A 13,317-nucleotide genomic window follows, 5' to 3' on the forward strand; every position below is an offset into this window, starting at 1 on the left:
AAATGGCAATGCCTATTACCAGAGATGTTAATCCTTGTATAGTTGTACCAGCAGGAAAATGTGTCCCTCCTGCAGACACAGGGATGGGCTGACAGCTGGAGAACCCGAACTCAAACAGCATCCAACAAGAAGGAAAATTCCAGTATTTGACGAGTGTGGGTGATCTCCAATTTAGGCTGGGGAGTTTTCTGTGTCGAGTACTATCCGATGGCAAATGTACTCTTTACTTTGAAATGCCTGCAAGTCCAAACTGAAATTACGCCAATTTTTTTCCTAACTTTAAACTTCATTAAGTTGATGCCTTCTTGTATAGGGCTAAGCCTGTGAGGCTCATGTTTTTCTGAAGTAACATTTTCCTGTACAGTCTATTTTCTATTACAATGACTGGATTGTAGAGCTGAAATGAATGTCAGAATTGTTTGCTGGATACATTACCAGATACCTTCTTTTCTGAGGCCCAGAAAGAGAAATTAGGTTTGCAACAGAGATAATTTTTGGTTTTCTGAAGCAAAGGTTTCATATTATATAACATTCCCAGACAGTGATTTGCATTACGTACTTTGCTCACTAGGTATATTCCCAAGCTTATTTATACAAGAGAATTTCCACCTCAAATTGCCACATATTTGTCCTGCAGATTTTGAAAATTGCATTTAGAGAAAAAAAAAAAAAACAACATTTGGAAATAACCCTTCTACAAAGCCAAAAGATTTTGTCAATAGTGCACTTCTTTAAGTCTGTGAGAAGGTGCAGTTACTCATGAGCCAGGGGAGGTAAGGATGCAGCAGGCCAGTGCGGTACCCTGTCTCCAAGAATGGTCAGCAGAAACAAGAGGAAACCAGGTCAGTTAATAAATGTCCTGCCCTGGTCAGCACGCCAATGGGGGTGCCAAGGGGCAGGAACCAGGCTGAGCCATGTCACACCAACCCTGTGCTGTTCATCCCAGTTGCTCACGTGGTTCTTTTCCTCACGGGGACCTGGACGCTGTGATTTCTAAGGAGGATCAGCTCCTCCGTTTGATATTCTCAGCCAGACAGTGAGAAGCATGTCAAATATGCATATATATTTACATGCATTTACATATGCATATAAAATTGTATGGGCGTGGAGCAGGGATATATTATGGCAGTTAGATTAAGCCATCTCCCTTTAGTTCCTGGGCATCCTGCAGGACAAATGTCTGATTTCAATGTAAAATACTCTTTCACTCCCAACGAGGAAGGCTCTGGCTGTTCTGCTTTGCCAGAGAAGAAGTGGGAAAAGTTTTGGGGCTCTCTTCTCCTGGTGGCACTACATATCAGTCCCATACCAAGGGACATCCCTGACCCAGGCTGAGAGTGTCTTGCTGAGTGTTCCTCTGCAATCCATCCAGATCCCCACGGATATCAAATACCAAATGTCTTGTCTCCATACCAAAATATCTTGCTGTGGCTCTAGGGTAAGACTACAAGCAGGCTTAAATGTATACAGTAAAGCAGGCTTAAATATATATAGTATTTCTCTATGGATGTGTGCAGGAAATAATTCTCCTGAAGGGTGCAAACTTGATGAACCAAAGCTGCATTTCTCTGAAGTCAAGAAACTAGATACTAAGGAACCAAGGGGGAAAAATGCTAGGTTCCTACTGAAATCAAACGGGATTTTGGCACTGACTTCTATAGCAAATATCTCTAGTTGTTGTAGTGAGCTATAACTGGAAGAAAGCTTGAAAGTCTAGGAGACCATGTGTGTGGGTGTGTTTACAGCTATAATTTATCACTCTGTGGTGGAGACCCAGAAGTCCACCAGAGAGATAAAGGCCCTCCTGTTAGAGGTAGGCCACATGTTTTTCCTGGAGAGCAGCAAGAGGGATCAATGAACCCACAGGAGAGCAGATCTACCACGCAGCTGAGCTGTGAAGCTTGGAGGATGCTCCTTCTTGCAGACCCTTTTACAAGTTCTACTTGGAGCTATGTGTGGTCAAGCCCTGACTTCAGTTCCCAGTACAGCATTACTTGCTTGGTTAAAAAGACTTTTTTTGGGGAAGAACCCTGGCAGTTTCTTCCTCATAGCCAGCATTACCTTACCTTACATGCCCTCTCAAAATGTATTGAACTAATTGACAAGTTTTTAAAAATACCGATCTGGAATGTAATATATTTGTTCAATAAATCTCTATCTTCTCTGTGAGCAAAAATTAACATCATTAATCCTACTTTACAAACTGGGAAGCTGAAATACAAAGAGGCAAAGTAATCTAACAGAGACAGTCAGAGCACAGAACATAGGTTCCTTGTGTCCAGCACAGGTCATGCAGCTGGAGGCTATCTCAGTGGCCAAAGCCCAGCTCACAAACATCCCTCTTCCAAAAAACCTGACCTTACATCTCAGGCTAGATTAGAAAAATAAAGCATAGATATCAAAGGCCAAATTCCAGCCTCATTCAAACACACTCAATTGAGTGTTCATGCAACAGAGGTTAACACTTGCAATGATTTTTATGAGCAATATTTTTTACCATAGGATTTATGGCATACAAAGGCATGACTTCTCAAGCAGTTTCAATAACTGTGTTATATTTAACAGTACCAAATAAAAACATAGCAGTTGGATTAATATTATATTCATATTTTATTCCATAAATAAACTCCATTGGTTTGTAAGCTGGTTGTTTTTACTTCCAAAATGTACAAATAAAGATTTAAATATTTTTGGAGGAAACATTACAGATGGTTTTAGTTCTGCAGTTTTGATGCAAACATACTTCTTGGCACCACTTCTTAATATGCCATTTCTATAAATACTTAATGCTCACAGAAGTGGAGTAAAGTATATATTACAGTGAAAAACATGAAAAACACTGTTATAATCAAATTTTTAAATATTGCTCTTTAACAGGTAAGCTTGCTATGTAGATTCACTATATAAACAGGAATAGAGTTCTTCAGAGAGCTAAAATATTGGTCCCTTTTGGTATGTTAAATATTAATGTGAAACTGCTGCTGCTATGATTATGTGGTAATGCTATTTCAGCTAGTTTCTAAACATAAAAAATAATGATATTCATTTTTCTTTACTTCAAGGATTTAACTCACAGGAAATCAATTAATAGAATACTTCAGAGAAATAAGTTTTCCAGGTCTTATAAAGCCAGCTCTATTGCTACAGAAATGTATACTTTTTAAAAGATTAAGATAAATGATACCACTGTAATTCAGTATTTGCATTAAAAATTCTTAAAATTATTTCCTCTGGGTCAACTGACCAAATGTGATGCTCTGAAATAGCTGTGTTCCCTTTTAGACTGTTTTTGATTACTTGAAAGTTGCCTTAAAATTTCAATTGAAATATAAATTATCTTTCTTTATATAAAGAGCCAAAGATAAGAAAAATAATTCCAGGTAATTGAGATAACAGTAAATTTTATGGCTTATCTAGCAGTCAAAGGCATTCAAGATTCAAGCAGGATGATGGAGAAGAGAATCCTTCGTCACTCTGTGTTTCTTTGAAGGAGCTGGTCCAGTAATTGCTAGGAAAAAAAAATGCAAAACACCGTTAAGATACCATTAAAATACATGAGGTGGCTATAACTGTAGAAATCTTCAGTGATACTGTAGGTGAGATGGTATTAGCATTCTCAGACCTCAAATCTACTGGCTACATTGCTCAAAAAAAAAAAAAAAAAGGCACTGAAAGCTTTTCCACCTTGGGCAGGAAGGGTGTAATTACGTGGAGGAATAGTGCACTTAAACAAGGAAAAAATGGTACTTGTGTGCAGCGTGGAGCAGGATTACCTGGGAATGCCTCAGATCTGCACCTGGATTAACTGCGCTAATGCAGCTTTCTACCACAACTAAATAATTACTCATTTTTTAAAAAAAAAGTATTGGGTGCTTATTCCAACACAAGGTTCAGCTGTTAATGCAAGTTTAAAGAAGTGCCTAACCCCAAAGACAAGATTTAAAAAACATCCTTTGCTCTCAGGGTTTGCACATGGTTAGCACAGGCTTTCCAGGCAGGTGCTGCCTCTACGGACTCCTTTCACAGGTAAAGAAGGGTTACAAAACTATACTTGGCATTCAGAGTAGATCCTTACCTTTTTAAAGATCTCAACACGCAGTCTGTTACTCTGGATGATGATCCGTTTCTGTTTTTCTTCTTGTTTCTTTTTTACTTCAGGTAAGTTGTCATAAATCCTGGAATGAATTTAGAAAGTTAACTTCACACGTCACCCTTGGGACTTGTAAATAATTTGTTTTTCCTATAGGAAATATTTACCTTCAATGCAATACTTGTCATTAATGGGCATCTCTAAGTACTTGAATTAGATTTATGGCACGGGAATTATAAATTATTAACAATAATTTTTTTATATAAAATCTGACTTGCTGAAAAACACTTCTAATTTTGGACTAAAAAGTAAAGAAAGAGACAGGATCAGGTTATCTCAATGCAGCAGCATAATTCTGGAGTAGCTTCTAATGAGCTCAGTGGAGTTGGTTTTGATTTATAGCAACATAATTCAAACCAGAATCTGGCCTGTACACTTTTTTATATTTATGTCACAAAATTAATACCAAGCAATTATTTTCAAGTATTTTTCTAAAATATAAGAAAACCATCTTTGTAAGACTGTAGACTGTTACCATTTTTTCACTGTCATTAGGAACTCTTTACTAACAAAAACATAATCTGTCCATTTTAAAAATAACATGAGTTGCCCTCAGAAAGGTGACTTCTGGTCTGATCTTTTTCCATTGAAATCCATGATAAAATTCCCAGGGGTTTGAAAAGAAAGTCAGACCTTCCTTCGCAGTAGTCCTGTTCTTTGCATGTATAAAATGGCTGTTAGTTCTGATTTTTCCTCCTACTATTTTGCAATACTGAGTTCTTGAAGTAGCCTGTTTTGGCTTGCACTCAGCCAGGAGATTGTATTTTGGAGAAGAGAAATGGGTCACATTTTGAGCAATCTTAAAAATGGGGTGAATTCTGCATGGTAGCCATTTGCAGCTTTCCTTGCTATAAACGATGGCATGAAGTGCAATGCAGTTAAAGGTCAGACACCACGTTTCTAAGAGTTTGCTGTAATTCCCACACTACATGCCATAATCAGGATGAAAAAAAAACCAGAATGACTGTACTGCTCACATTTTTGAAGGTCCAGCATGAGGTACCTCTTAGGGACTTAGTTTTCACACCATGGGTACCCCATGCCATCTGAAGCTGCTAGAAAAAGAATGCTGAAAGGGCAGGGCTGACCCAAACCATAGAATAGTTTGGGTTGGAAGGGACCTTTAAAGGTCATCTAGTCCAACCCCCCTGCCGTGGGCAGGGACATCTTCAACTAGATCAGGTTGCTCAGAGCCCCGTCCAGCCTGACCTTGAATGTTTCCAGGGATGGGGCATCCACCATTTCTCTGGGCAGCCTGTTCCAGTGTTTCACCACCTTCATCGTAAAAAATTTCTTCCTTATATCTAGTCTAAATCTACCCTCTTTTAGTTTAAAGCCATTCCCCCTTGTCCTGTCGCTACAGGCCCTGCTAAAACTGATACAGTGGAAGAAAAACATGAGCATTACACAAAAGCATGGCAAGCAGCGTGACAGAACCACTCTCCAGCGTATGAAGATGACGTGGAAATATGCTGCCTTAGATGTGAGATGGCAGTGATTTGCAGTGAACTCTGAAACAGTTTGTACCTTTTAGATCTCATATGCATCTCCTTCTCTGGAATGAATCTTTCCTTTGGTTTGAAGAGGTTATCTAGCAGAGGGAAAATAAAGTTAATATTGGAGGAATCTGCATTTACTGAAATTTTAAATGTGACATTCCATGTAGTCATGATGTGATATTTCAGATTAAAGTTTTGATGGCTTAAAGCCAGATCCAAATCTCCACAGGTCAATGGAAAGGCATTTAACAACTTCATCTGGACCTGAATTCATTCCTGAAGCTGCCCTACAGAAAGGGAAGGATGGATAAGACCCATAGCAACCACCTTCATTGCAGAGTTCATTTATTTTAAATGCATATGACTTTTGTCATTGTCACATGCAGCTGTGTACGCCCTTTATTCAGATCAAGAACCAGTGATGATTTCTGCTATATCAAGTGATCTATTTTCCTCACATGCTCATGCAGGCAATCACACCTCTGCACACTGGCCGCATCCTCAGCCGATGTATGTTGGGAACCTGGCCTGGTACGATCATTTCTAATTCAATTTACACCTGTTTTGCAGGGCTGTGAATAATTATGCCGAGCGTTAGGAGGAGGAAAATTATATTACTCTCATGATCAAATATAAAAATATCTGTGATAATTCCAATCAGCATTTCCCCGGATACGGGAAAATAATTACTGATCTTAGCAGTCAGTGAGTCTCAGGAATAGGTGATTTTAACACCTTCCTTGCAAAAATGGTTTCTGAATGGGAAGAGATGGTGTTCGTACAAGGTGGGAAGCCAGTAAATCTGTAATCAGAACTGATTCTTGATGAAGGAGACTGTGTCTAACCACGTTTATCAGGGAGAGGAGGAAGGAGAGGACTGCTGTCTGCACAGCTACGTTATTTAGATTTACACCAAGACAACAAAAGAAAAGTGGGGAGACAGGGGCAGGGTCTCCCCTCCGTATGGCAGGACACATCCAGAGGAGGGGAAGGAACATCCCTGCGGTGCACAAGCTGCCGCCCTGATGCACACAGGCAATGTGGATAGTTGTAACTTGAGCTTCTCAGTTCAGGTGTATGAAAGAAATGGTTTTACGTTCTGGTCTCTGAATACAAGGAAGACCAGAGTGTTGCCTACACCCGGGCGGTTTCCCTGGGGCACTGAGGACAGGGGTATGATGCCCTGTGTAGTCACAGTAATGTGAACATCAAAGGTATTTGCCAGTATATTTGCAGAACATATGTATAAGATAAATATATGTGCAAACTTTTAAGATCTTCCATTTTCGAAGGAAGTTTAGAAAACATAATATATATCACAGCAGGCACCACGTTGGCCTCTTTCTGCCATCTCACTGAAGAGACAAAATACAGTAATCAAGGCAGGGAAGTAAATACAGAGAATAATTTGTTCCAGAACTGCCCAGTGCAGACGCTGGCCCTGAGCAGACCCAGTGACCACTACCCAAAAAAGACCCCTTCCCCACCAGGTTTGCTCCCCCGCTGTTTAAGACACCAAATGGTTCAGGGATATTTATGGGAGATGTCTTAGCAACCTAACAGCTCCGAGCAGTTTACAGGGCTACACCTAGAGGCAAAGTTGTACTCAGATCACTGTGTTACTCAGGAAAACATGACATGTCCTTTAAGATCACTGTTGTATCTCAATGTAAAAATAAAAGGGAGCTTTGCAGCAGTTCCTATTCTGAACTGGTACAGTTTTCAAAACACAAATTGAGAAAGGAGGGGAGGCTGTGAAGCCTCCTCTGCCTGAGGACTAACTTTTCTCCACTCAGCAGTTGTCTACACTTAATCGTGCTTATTAAATCTTCAGTACACACAAGCAACATGCTCAATTTGCTAGGAAAATATAATTTGCCTTTTATTTATTAATGTTTTTATGTTCATTTACATGTTCATTAACCTAAAAGGAATAAACACTTGGATACTATTGCTGTCCAAATAACCCTGAAACTTAAGGGAGCAGATTGCCTGTGATCCAGATGGTTCTGGCAAAAGATTAGGGTCCAGGGTCATTGATTTTCTGGGACCAGTGTGGATCCCAGCACACTTCAGAGCAGCTTCAGCATAGTCCCTTGCTGCTCAAGGTTGCACACCTCATTCTGACAGCTCAGGATTGCAGGATGCATCCCTTCCCACGAGGCATGTCCTCTAACCCAGAGAATGGCACGGGATCAGTCTGAAATCATCTAAAGCCATCACTAGGGGTTCTCTGCAGCACTAAAACAAAAATAGGAGGCACTTCATGCTGCACAGCAAATTCAGGCATCTTTTTTGTCTGTGTGGTAATATGGTCCTCAGTATGAGATCCCTGATGTCACAACCAGTTCCTTGCATGTTCCCCTGTCCTTGGGCACAGAAGAGCATCTGAGGGCACTGGAAGTAACACCCCAGCAGAAACCTGCACTACCTGCACCAAGCCCTCACACAGTAAGTCAAGGCGGACCTCTCCCAAGATGTGATACTATCAGACAGCATGACTAACCAGCACAGAGCCTGGGCTTTATATCATTTCCTATGCACTGCGAGTGACAGCCACTCAAACTTACGAACTTTTATTCCAGGAATTCTCAGGTGTAGGATTTCTGGAACAAAACTAATTGTTTTAGGGATCACCTCCTTTTTTCCTAAATAAAAGCTGTTAATGACACATTAACATTTCCAGACCTCTGTGCGTAGCCACCAGAACATGTGAGGGATGAAAAACCCAGGCGGGAATTTGCAGGCCTGTGACCTATCTTGTAAACAGTGTGACAAGCTAATCTGTATTTTTTCTACAAGTCACTAAGACAGGCTGGCCTCTGTGTTTGAGTGCTGAGAAGCACCACAGAGGCCAAGAGCTATGCAGGTGCTGGAGCTGTTCCTCCAGAATAATCCTCTCCTGATGGCACGGAAATGGTCTTGAAGGGCATCACACCCATCACTGCCTGCGATTCTGCCTGGAACTAGGTATGTGGCTGTGCGGGTGGCTTTGAAGGGGATTAAAAAGAGACTCTCAGGAAAATCCTCCAAGAAAAAAATAAATCTACCTTGGTTATAAAAATAACCTTTGTGAAGCAGCTAACAAAAGGTTAATACTTAGGGGTAAACATTCATGTAGTATCTCTCGGCTCACTCTCAGGTCACTATGTATAAGAAAAAAGGTCACATGCAAGCATCAAGCAGAAATAAGGCTAATCCTTGATGGATTTTAGGATTAGAATTCAAAAATTAAATGAAAAATAAATAAAAATTGGTGTAAAGGAGAAAATAAAAATCATACGTGCATTAAATATTTGTTAATATTCAATACCGAGAAGAAAGCGTATTTCAAAGTGGAAGAGCAGCACACATTCAGAGCTATAATAACCTGCCAAACACATCATGAAGACCTGAATCAACATTCTTTCCTGCCAAGCCAGGATCAAAGTGGGGCATAAAGTGGACAATTCCCCAGGCTGATAGTCTCCTAAATTGCATTTTATCAAAGAAGTTCTTTATCAAATTTCATAGCCTTGTATTACTTTTGGAGAAAACTATTCTGAAGGATAGAAAAGAAGGAATTTCAAAGCAGACATTCAGCATTTCCAGTGATGCACCACAGTTAAAAAAAGTATAGACAGATAGGCATGAAACACTTCATTGGTGTTTTATTCAAGCCTTGTGAAACTACTGAGCTTCTGGTATTTACACCAACACTGTGTGCAACAGTGGTCTGACATCTCCATAGTGGGAGAAAGAAGCCACTTCAGCAAGATGTAAATGAAGGTAAATGGGTCATCACTGCAATATACTTTAACTAATGCTAAACTGCACTTCAGACAAGATGAGTAACTTTCCTGCTTGGGAAGTTAGTAAATGTTTAGACAGAGAACAGATAAAATGATTGTCTTGGAACTGTCCCCTGACTTCCTATTTACCACTAAATCACTGAAACACTTAAAAAAGAAAAAGAGTGGCAAAATTTATCAAAGGCTAAACTCTGCCCGTCAGAATACACATACATTTTCTCCCAACATGAATGCAAATTCTCAAAGTTTGTTAGGAGCTAAAATGTGCCTTTGAGGATGTGTTGCCAGTCCCTGAAAAGCAAAGCACTGATAGTGGTGGTTCTCTAATTAAGTTGCTTTTTTACTGAACTGAAAAAATAATTCACCAAAAGCCCATTCGCCCAGAGAAGTCCTAAGATAGAAAAGATTTTTTTTAGACACTGCTTTTTTAAATCAACACTCCCCTAAAAAGTAAATTAGCCTTGAATCTGAGATAAATGTCAAGGTGGCATTCAGCTTAGCATGCCCATAGCACTTGACTGGGAATTCATCCAGAGAATATAAACTACTGCCTACACCCAGGGGTGCTGCTCAGACTTTTGCACGTTGTGTGTCAATGACTTCATGCAATGACTTACTTCAGCTGCAGTCAACAGATGAGGTTTTGGTATTATTTATAAAAAATGCAATAACCCATTAGTTAAATGTTTGATGGTAAGACTGCCTGGACTTTCTGCTCATCTCCGAGAAATGCTGAAGCTCAAAAGTGGTCCTTCACCCAAGAGGACCCACAGGAAGGTGGTTCATGGGCTTTCCGGCTGTTCAGGTCTGTCCTACACTGTGGCTATTGAGACTTGTAATCCTCCTTAATATTTCAGCCTTAACAATGGAAAACATCACTATTATCTCTAAAAAAGCTGTAAAGTTTACAGGTTTATGAAAACATTTTCATACTAAATTAATTTTGGGCATGATGCAGAAGATTTCAGTCCCCTCTGTCCAAATGATACCTGAACATTCATGGATTTCATCCAGAAAAAAAATTAATTAGCATCTCACCTGGCCTTCCTAAATCATTCTTGTTTGATTAGACCATGTAGTCTTGAAAAGCATAAAATTTCTTTCAAAAACTAGCAAATAATGAAGAAGATATGACAGATCTTGGTAAGTTCATCAAAAGATTAATTTCATCTTTGGTAATATTTGCACCAGCTTCTTAATCCCGACTTCTTTAGTTTAAATTTCTAATCATGGGTAAAATCAGACCTTTTGTTCCTGGATTAAAAAGTCCATCATCAAAAATTCAGTTTTCTGTTTGGCTACTTCAAGACTCCAATGAAATTGTTCCCCAGCAAATTGACTGAACTTCATGAGTCACCCATTATAAGGTACATTGTTTCAACGCTGTCATCATCCACCCAGAAAACTCTTCATATTTGAAGACTTTCCAATTTATTGCCACCTTCCTTCCACAGAGGCTGGCTATCTCCCCCCTTCGCAAGGATGAGGGCACGGAGGGGACATGCTGGTCACCCCATTCACTGCATCACCTCCTCCCCTGTCATCACAGTGAGTCCGAGCATTGAGCTCCCGACGGACCATGTCACCCACTGCCAGTGACCTGCAATGTGCTGCCGTGTTTAGCTGATTCATAGGCCCTGCTCTAATCAATATGATGAATACTAATATCATAAAAATAGGTAATTCCTCTTCCTAATTCAATTACCTGACTGCAGCTTAGTCTTTATTCAGAGCTGTCAGCCTTAACCAAGAGGCCAGGTGCCAACAGTATCAGTGGCACTGCTGCTAGCTATGAGTTTCGATGGGAAAAAGGAACCCGAGAAATGGCACAACTAAAGTCACACATGAACAGAGATGGGCTGGTGGCTGCAAACAACTCATCAGCCACCAATGGCGTCTGAAGACCACGAGGATGCATGTTAGCAGCTGCAGGATTTGCCGGCTGCATACTTATGGCAAATTCTCTGATTGCTGTCTTCTCCTCTCTCTACAGTCCAAATCAAAACCTCCCTGGCACAGAGCTTCTCAAGAAACCAACCCCTTGAAAACATAAATAAACAAACAGCAATCCTCACCCTCCAGGCTTTTGCAGTTACAATAAAGCTTTTTGGAATGGTTTAGAAGCATGACTGAGGAGGTATAAACTTGTTTCCAAAATATTACTAAAGATACAGGATTTGGATATAAATCCAGAGAAACACAGCAGGCACCACGGTAGGGGTTGAATGGTAACGTTCAACTTGTATTGCCATTTCCAATGAACCACTCCCTCTCAAAGGAAAGGGAAATGGAAGGTATGAAAAAAACATATGTGCCTGAGAAATTTTTTTAAACCTCTGAAAGTGCTTGTGTACACTAAGATCACAAGGCTGTTCATTATGCAGATTTAAAGGCCTATAAACAGCTGGTAGTCCTGTCACTGAAGTAATTACATTACGGTTTTTGAGATTTAAATCCAGTTATTTGAACATTGTTTCTATTCAGTTCGTCACAGTGGGATCTCTAATTTGTTCGACATAGTCAACAGCAGAGTAGTCTATCTTGGACTAATTAGCACTCTCAAAATTTAGCAGTACACATTACACAGCACAAAGGCTAGAGTGAGACTTGCAGGTTCTCTGCCTTCAAAGTGCTCTTGTGACGATAAAATCTTCTGCAGGATAAACATTTTCATTTTTCTAAGATTACTTTCAGCATTTCATAAAATCCTGCTCGAGAATTACAATTAAAAATAGTAAACAACTTGGTTTTTTTGAGAATAAGGAGGTAAATGGAAACTGCACAGATGTTGGTATTTATGTGGAAATGATGTTGAATGCCAATTATTTCTTTGTCCTACAAGAAATTAAAGTTGTAACAACACTGTCAAAACATTGGAAAACTGTGCTAGCTAATAATTTCATATTATCAGTAAAGACACTTTAGTCTGGTAGAATAATCTCAGGTAGAGAGAAATCTCTGAAGGACATTGCTCTTTTTTCTGGATGAAAATTATTTTATTGAAATAAAAGCTGCAAGTCCAGAGTGAAGTGCATGTAACAAGCTTATTTCAGAGAGATATAATTGCAGCAAACTTGTCAAGTGCAGAGGGAAACACCTTGGGCTGCAGTTTAACCCCCATTTATGTCTGCATGAAAGCAGACTGCCACCCAAGAGGGGAGTCCCACCTCTCTCCCTCCTGTGCCATCTTCCCGTGCGGGCATGGATGTGTACATGGGCAACTGGGTCAGGGAATGTCCTCTGGTGGTGGAAAACTAATCAGATAACTAATGTTATTGCCAGTGCTTGCAGCAAGTATGCTGCAGAGACCTGCTCTGTGAGCACCTCGGGCTTACACAGAGACACTCTGCTCCTGCCCAGCCACAAATGCACTTATAATCCATCCTTGGGGTCACTGTGTCGGGGTCAGTGGAAATTAAACTCATCAGCCAACCTGCTCTTACAAAAAAGACCACGGGAAAATGTATGAGGGTGTGCTGGCAATGAGTCCTATGAACCTCAGAGCCATAAAGACCTCTACCTCCACAAATCCCAAAGACATCAGGAAAGAGAAAAAATGAGACAGGAGGAAACTATCAGACTGAAAAAAACAACCACAAGGTCACACCCTGAAGCCTAGAGGTGCCATCAATACAATGCTGTATACTTAAGCAAGTTTCCAGGTCATCACTGTACCCTCCTGGGTTCTTAATTTCAAATGTTGTTTCAATGTGTGTTGCTGTGAAAGAGCAGCCAGCTTCCCGAGACCAAGAAACCTGCGGGCGGGCTGCATTTGGCAGACATTTTTTAAGACTAGCAGGGAGAACAGGAGAACCAGTAGTACTAGTACCAAATAAAATACCAATGGCTATGGGAATGTGGCAAAGCAACTGCCCTG

The 13,317-nt window shown here is 40.3% G+C and overlaps 1 protein-coding gene across 3 annotated transcripts in view; it reads right to left on the minus strand.

Annotated features, from left to right (window-relative positions):
* Window positions 1–2,597: 2,597 nt before the first annotated feature.
* Window positions 2,598–13,317, minus strand: part of C5H10orf90 (chromosome 5 C10orf90 homolog) — a 70,847-nt gene continuing 60,127 nt past the window's right edge. For all 3 annotated transcript variants that reach the window (XM_076339217.1, XM_076339218.1, XM_076339219.1), the window contains 3 exons: window positions 5,678–5,741; window positions 4,076–4,175; window positions 2,598–3,508 (listed from right to left, as the gene is read on the minus strand). In XM_076339217.1, the coding sequence (XP_076195332.1) occupies window positions 3,470–3,508; window positions 4,076–4,175; window positions 5,678–5,741 (203 nt within the window). In that variant the 3' untranslated portion in view covers window positions 2,598–3,469. The remainder of the gene's footprint in view (window positions 3,509–4,075; window positions 4,176–5,677; window positions 5,742–13,317) is intronic.

Source organism: Aptenodytes patagonicus, chromosome 5 (assembly GCF_965638725.1).
Source record: "Aptenodytes patagonicus chromosome 5, bAptPat1.pri.cur, whole genome shotgun sequence".
In the NCBI taxonomy this organism is placed as follows: Eukaryota; Metazoa; Chordata; class Aves; order Sphenisciformes; family Spheniscidae; genus Aptenodytes; species Aptenodytes patagonicus.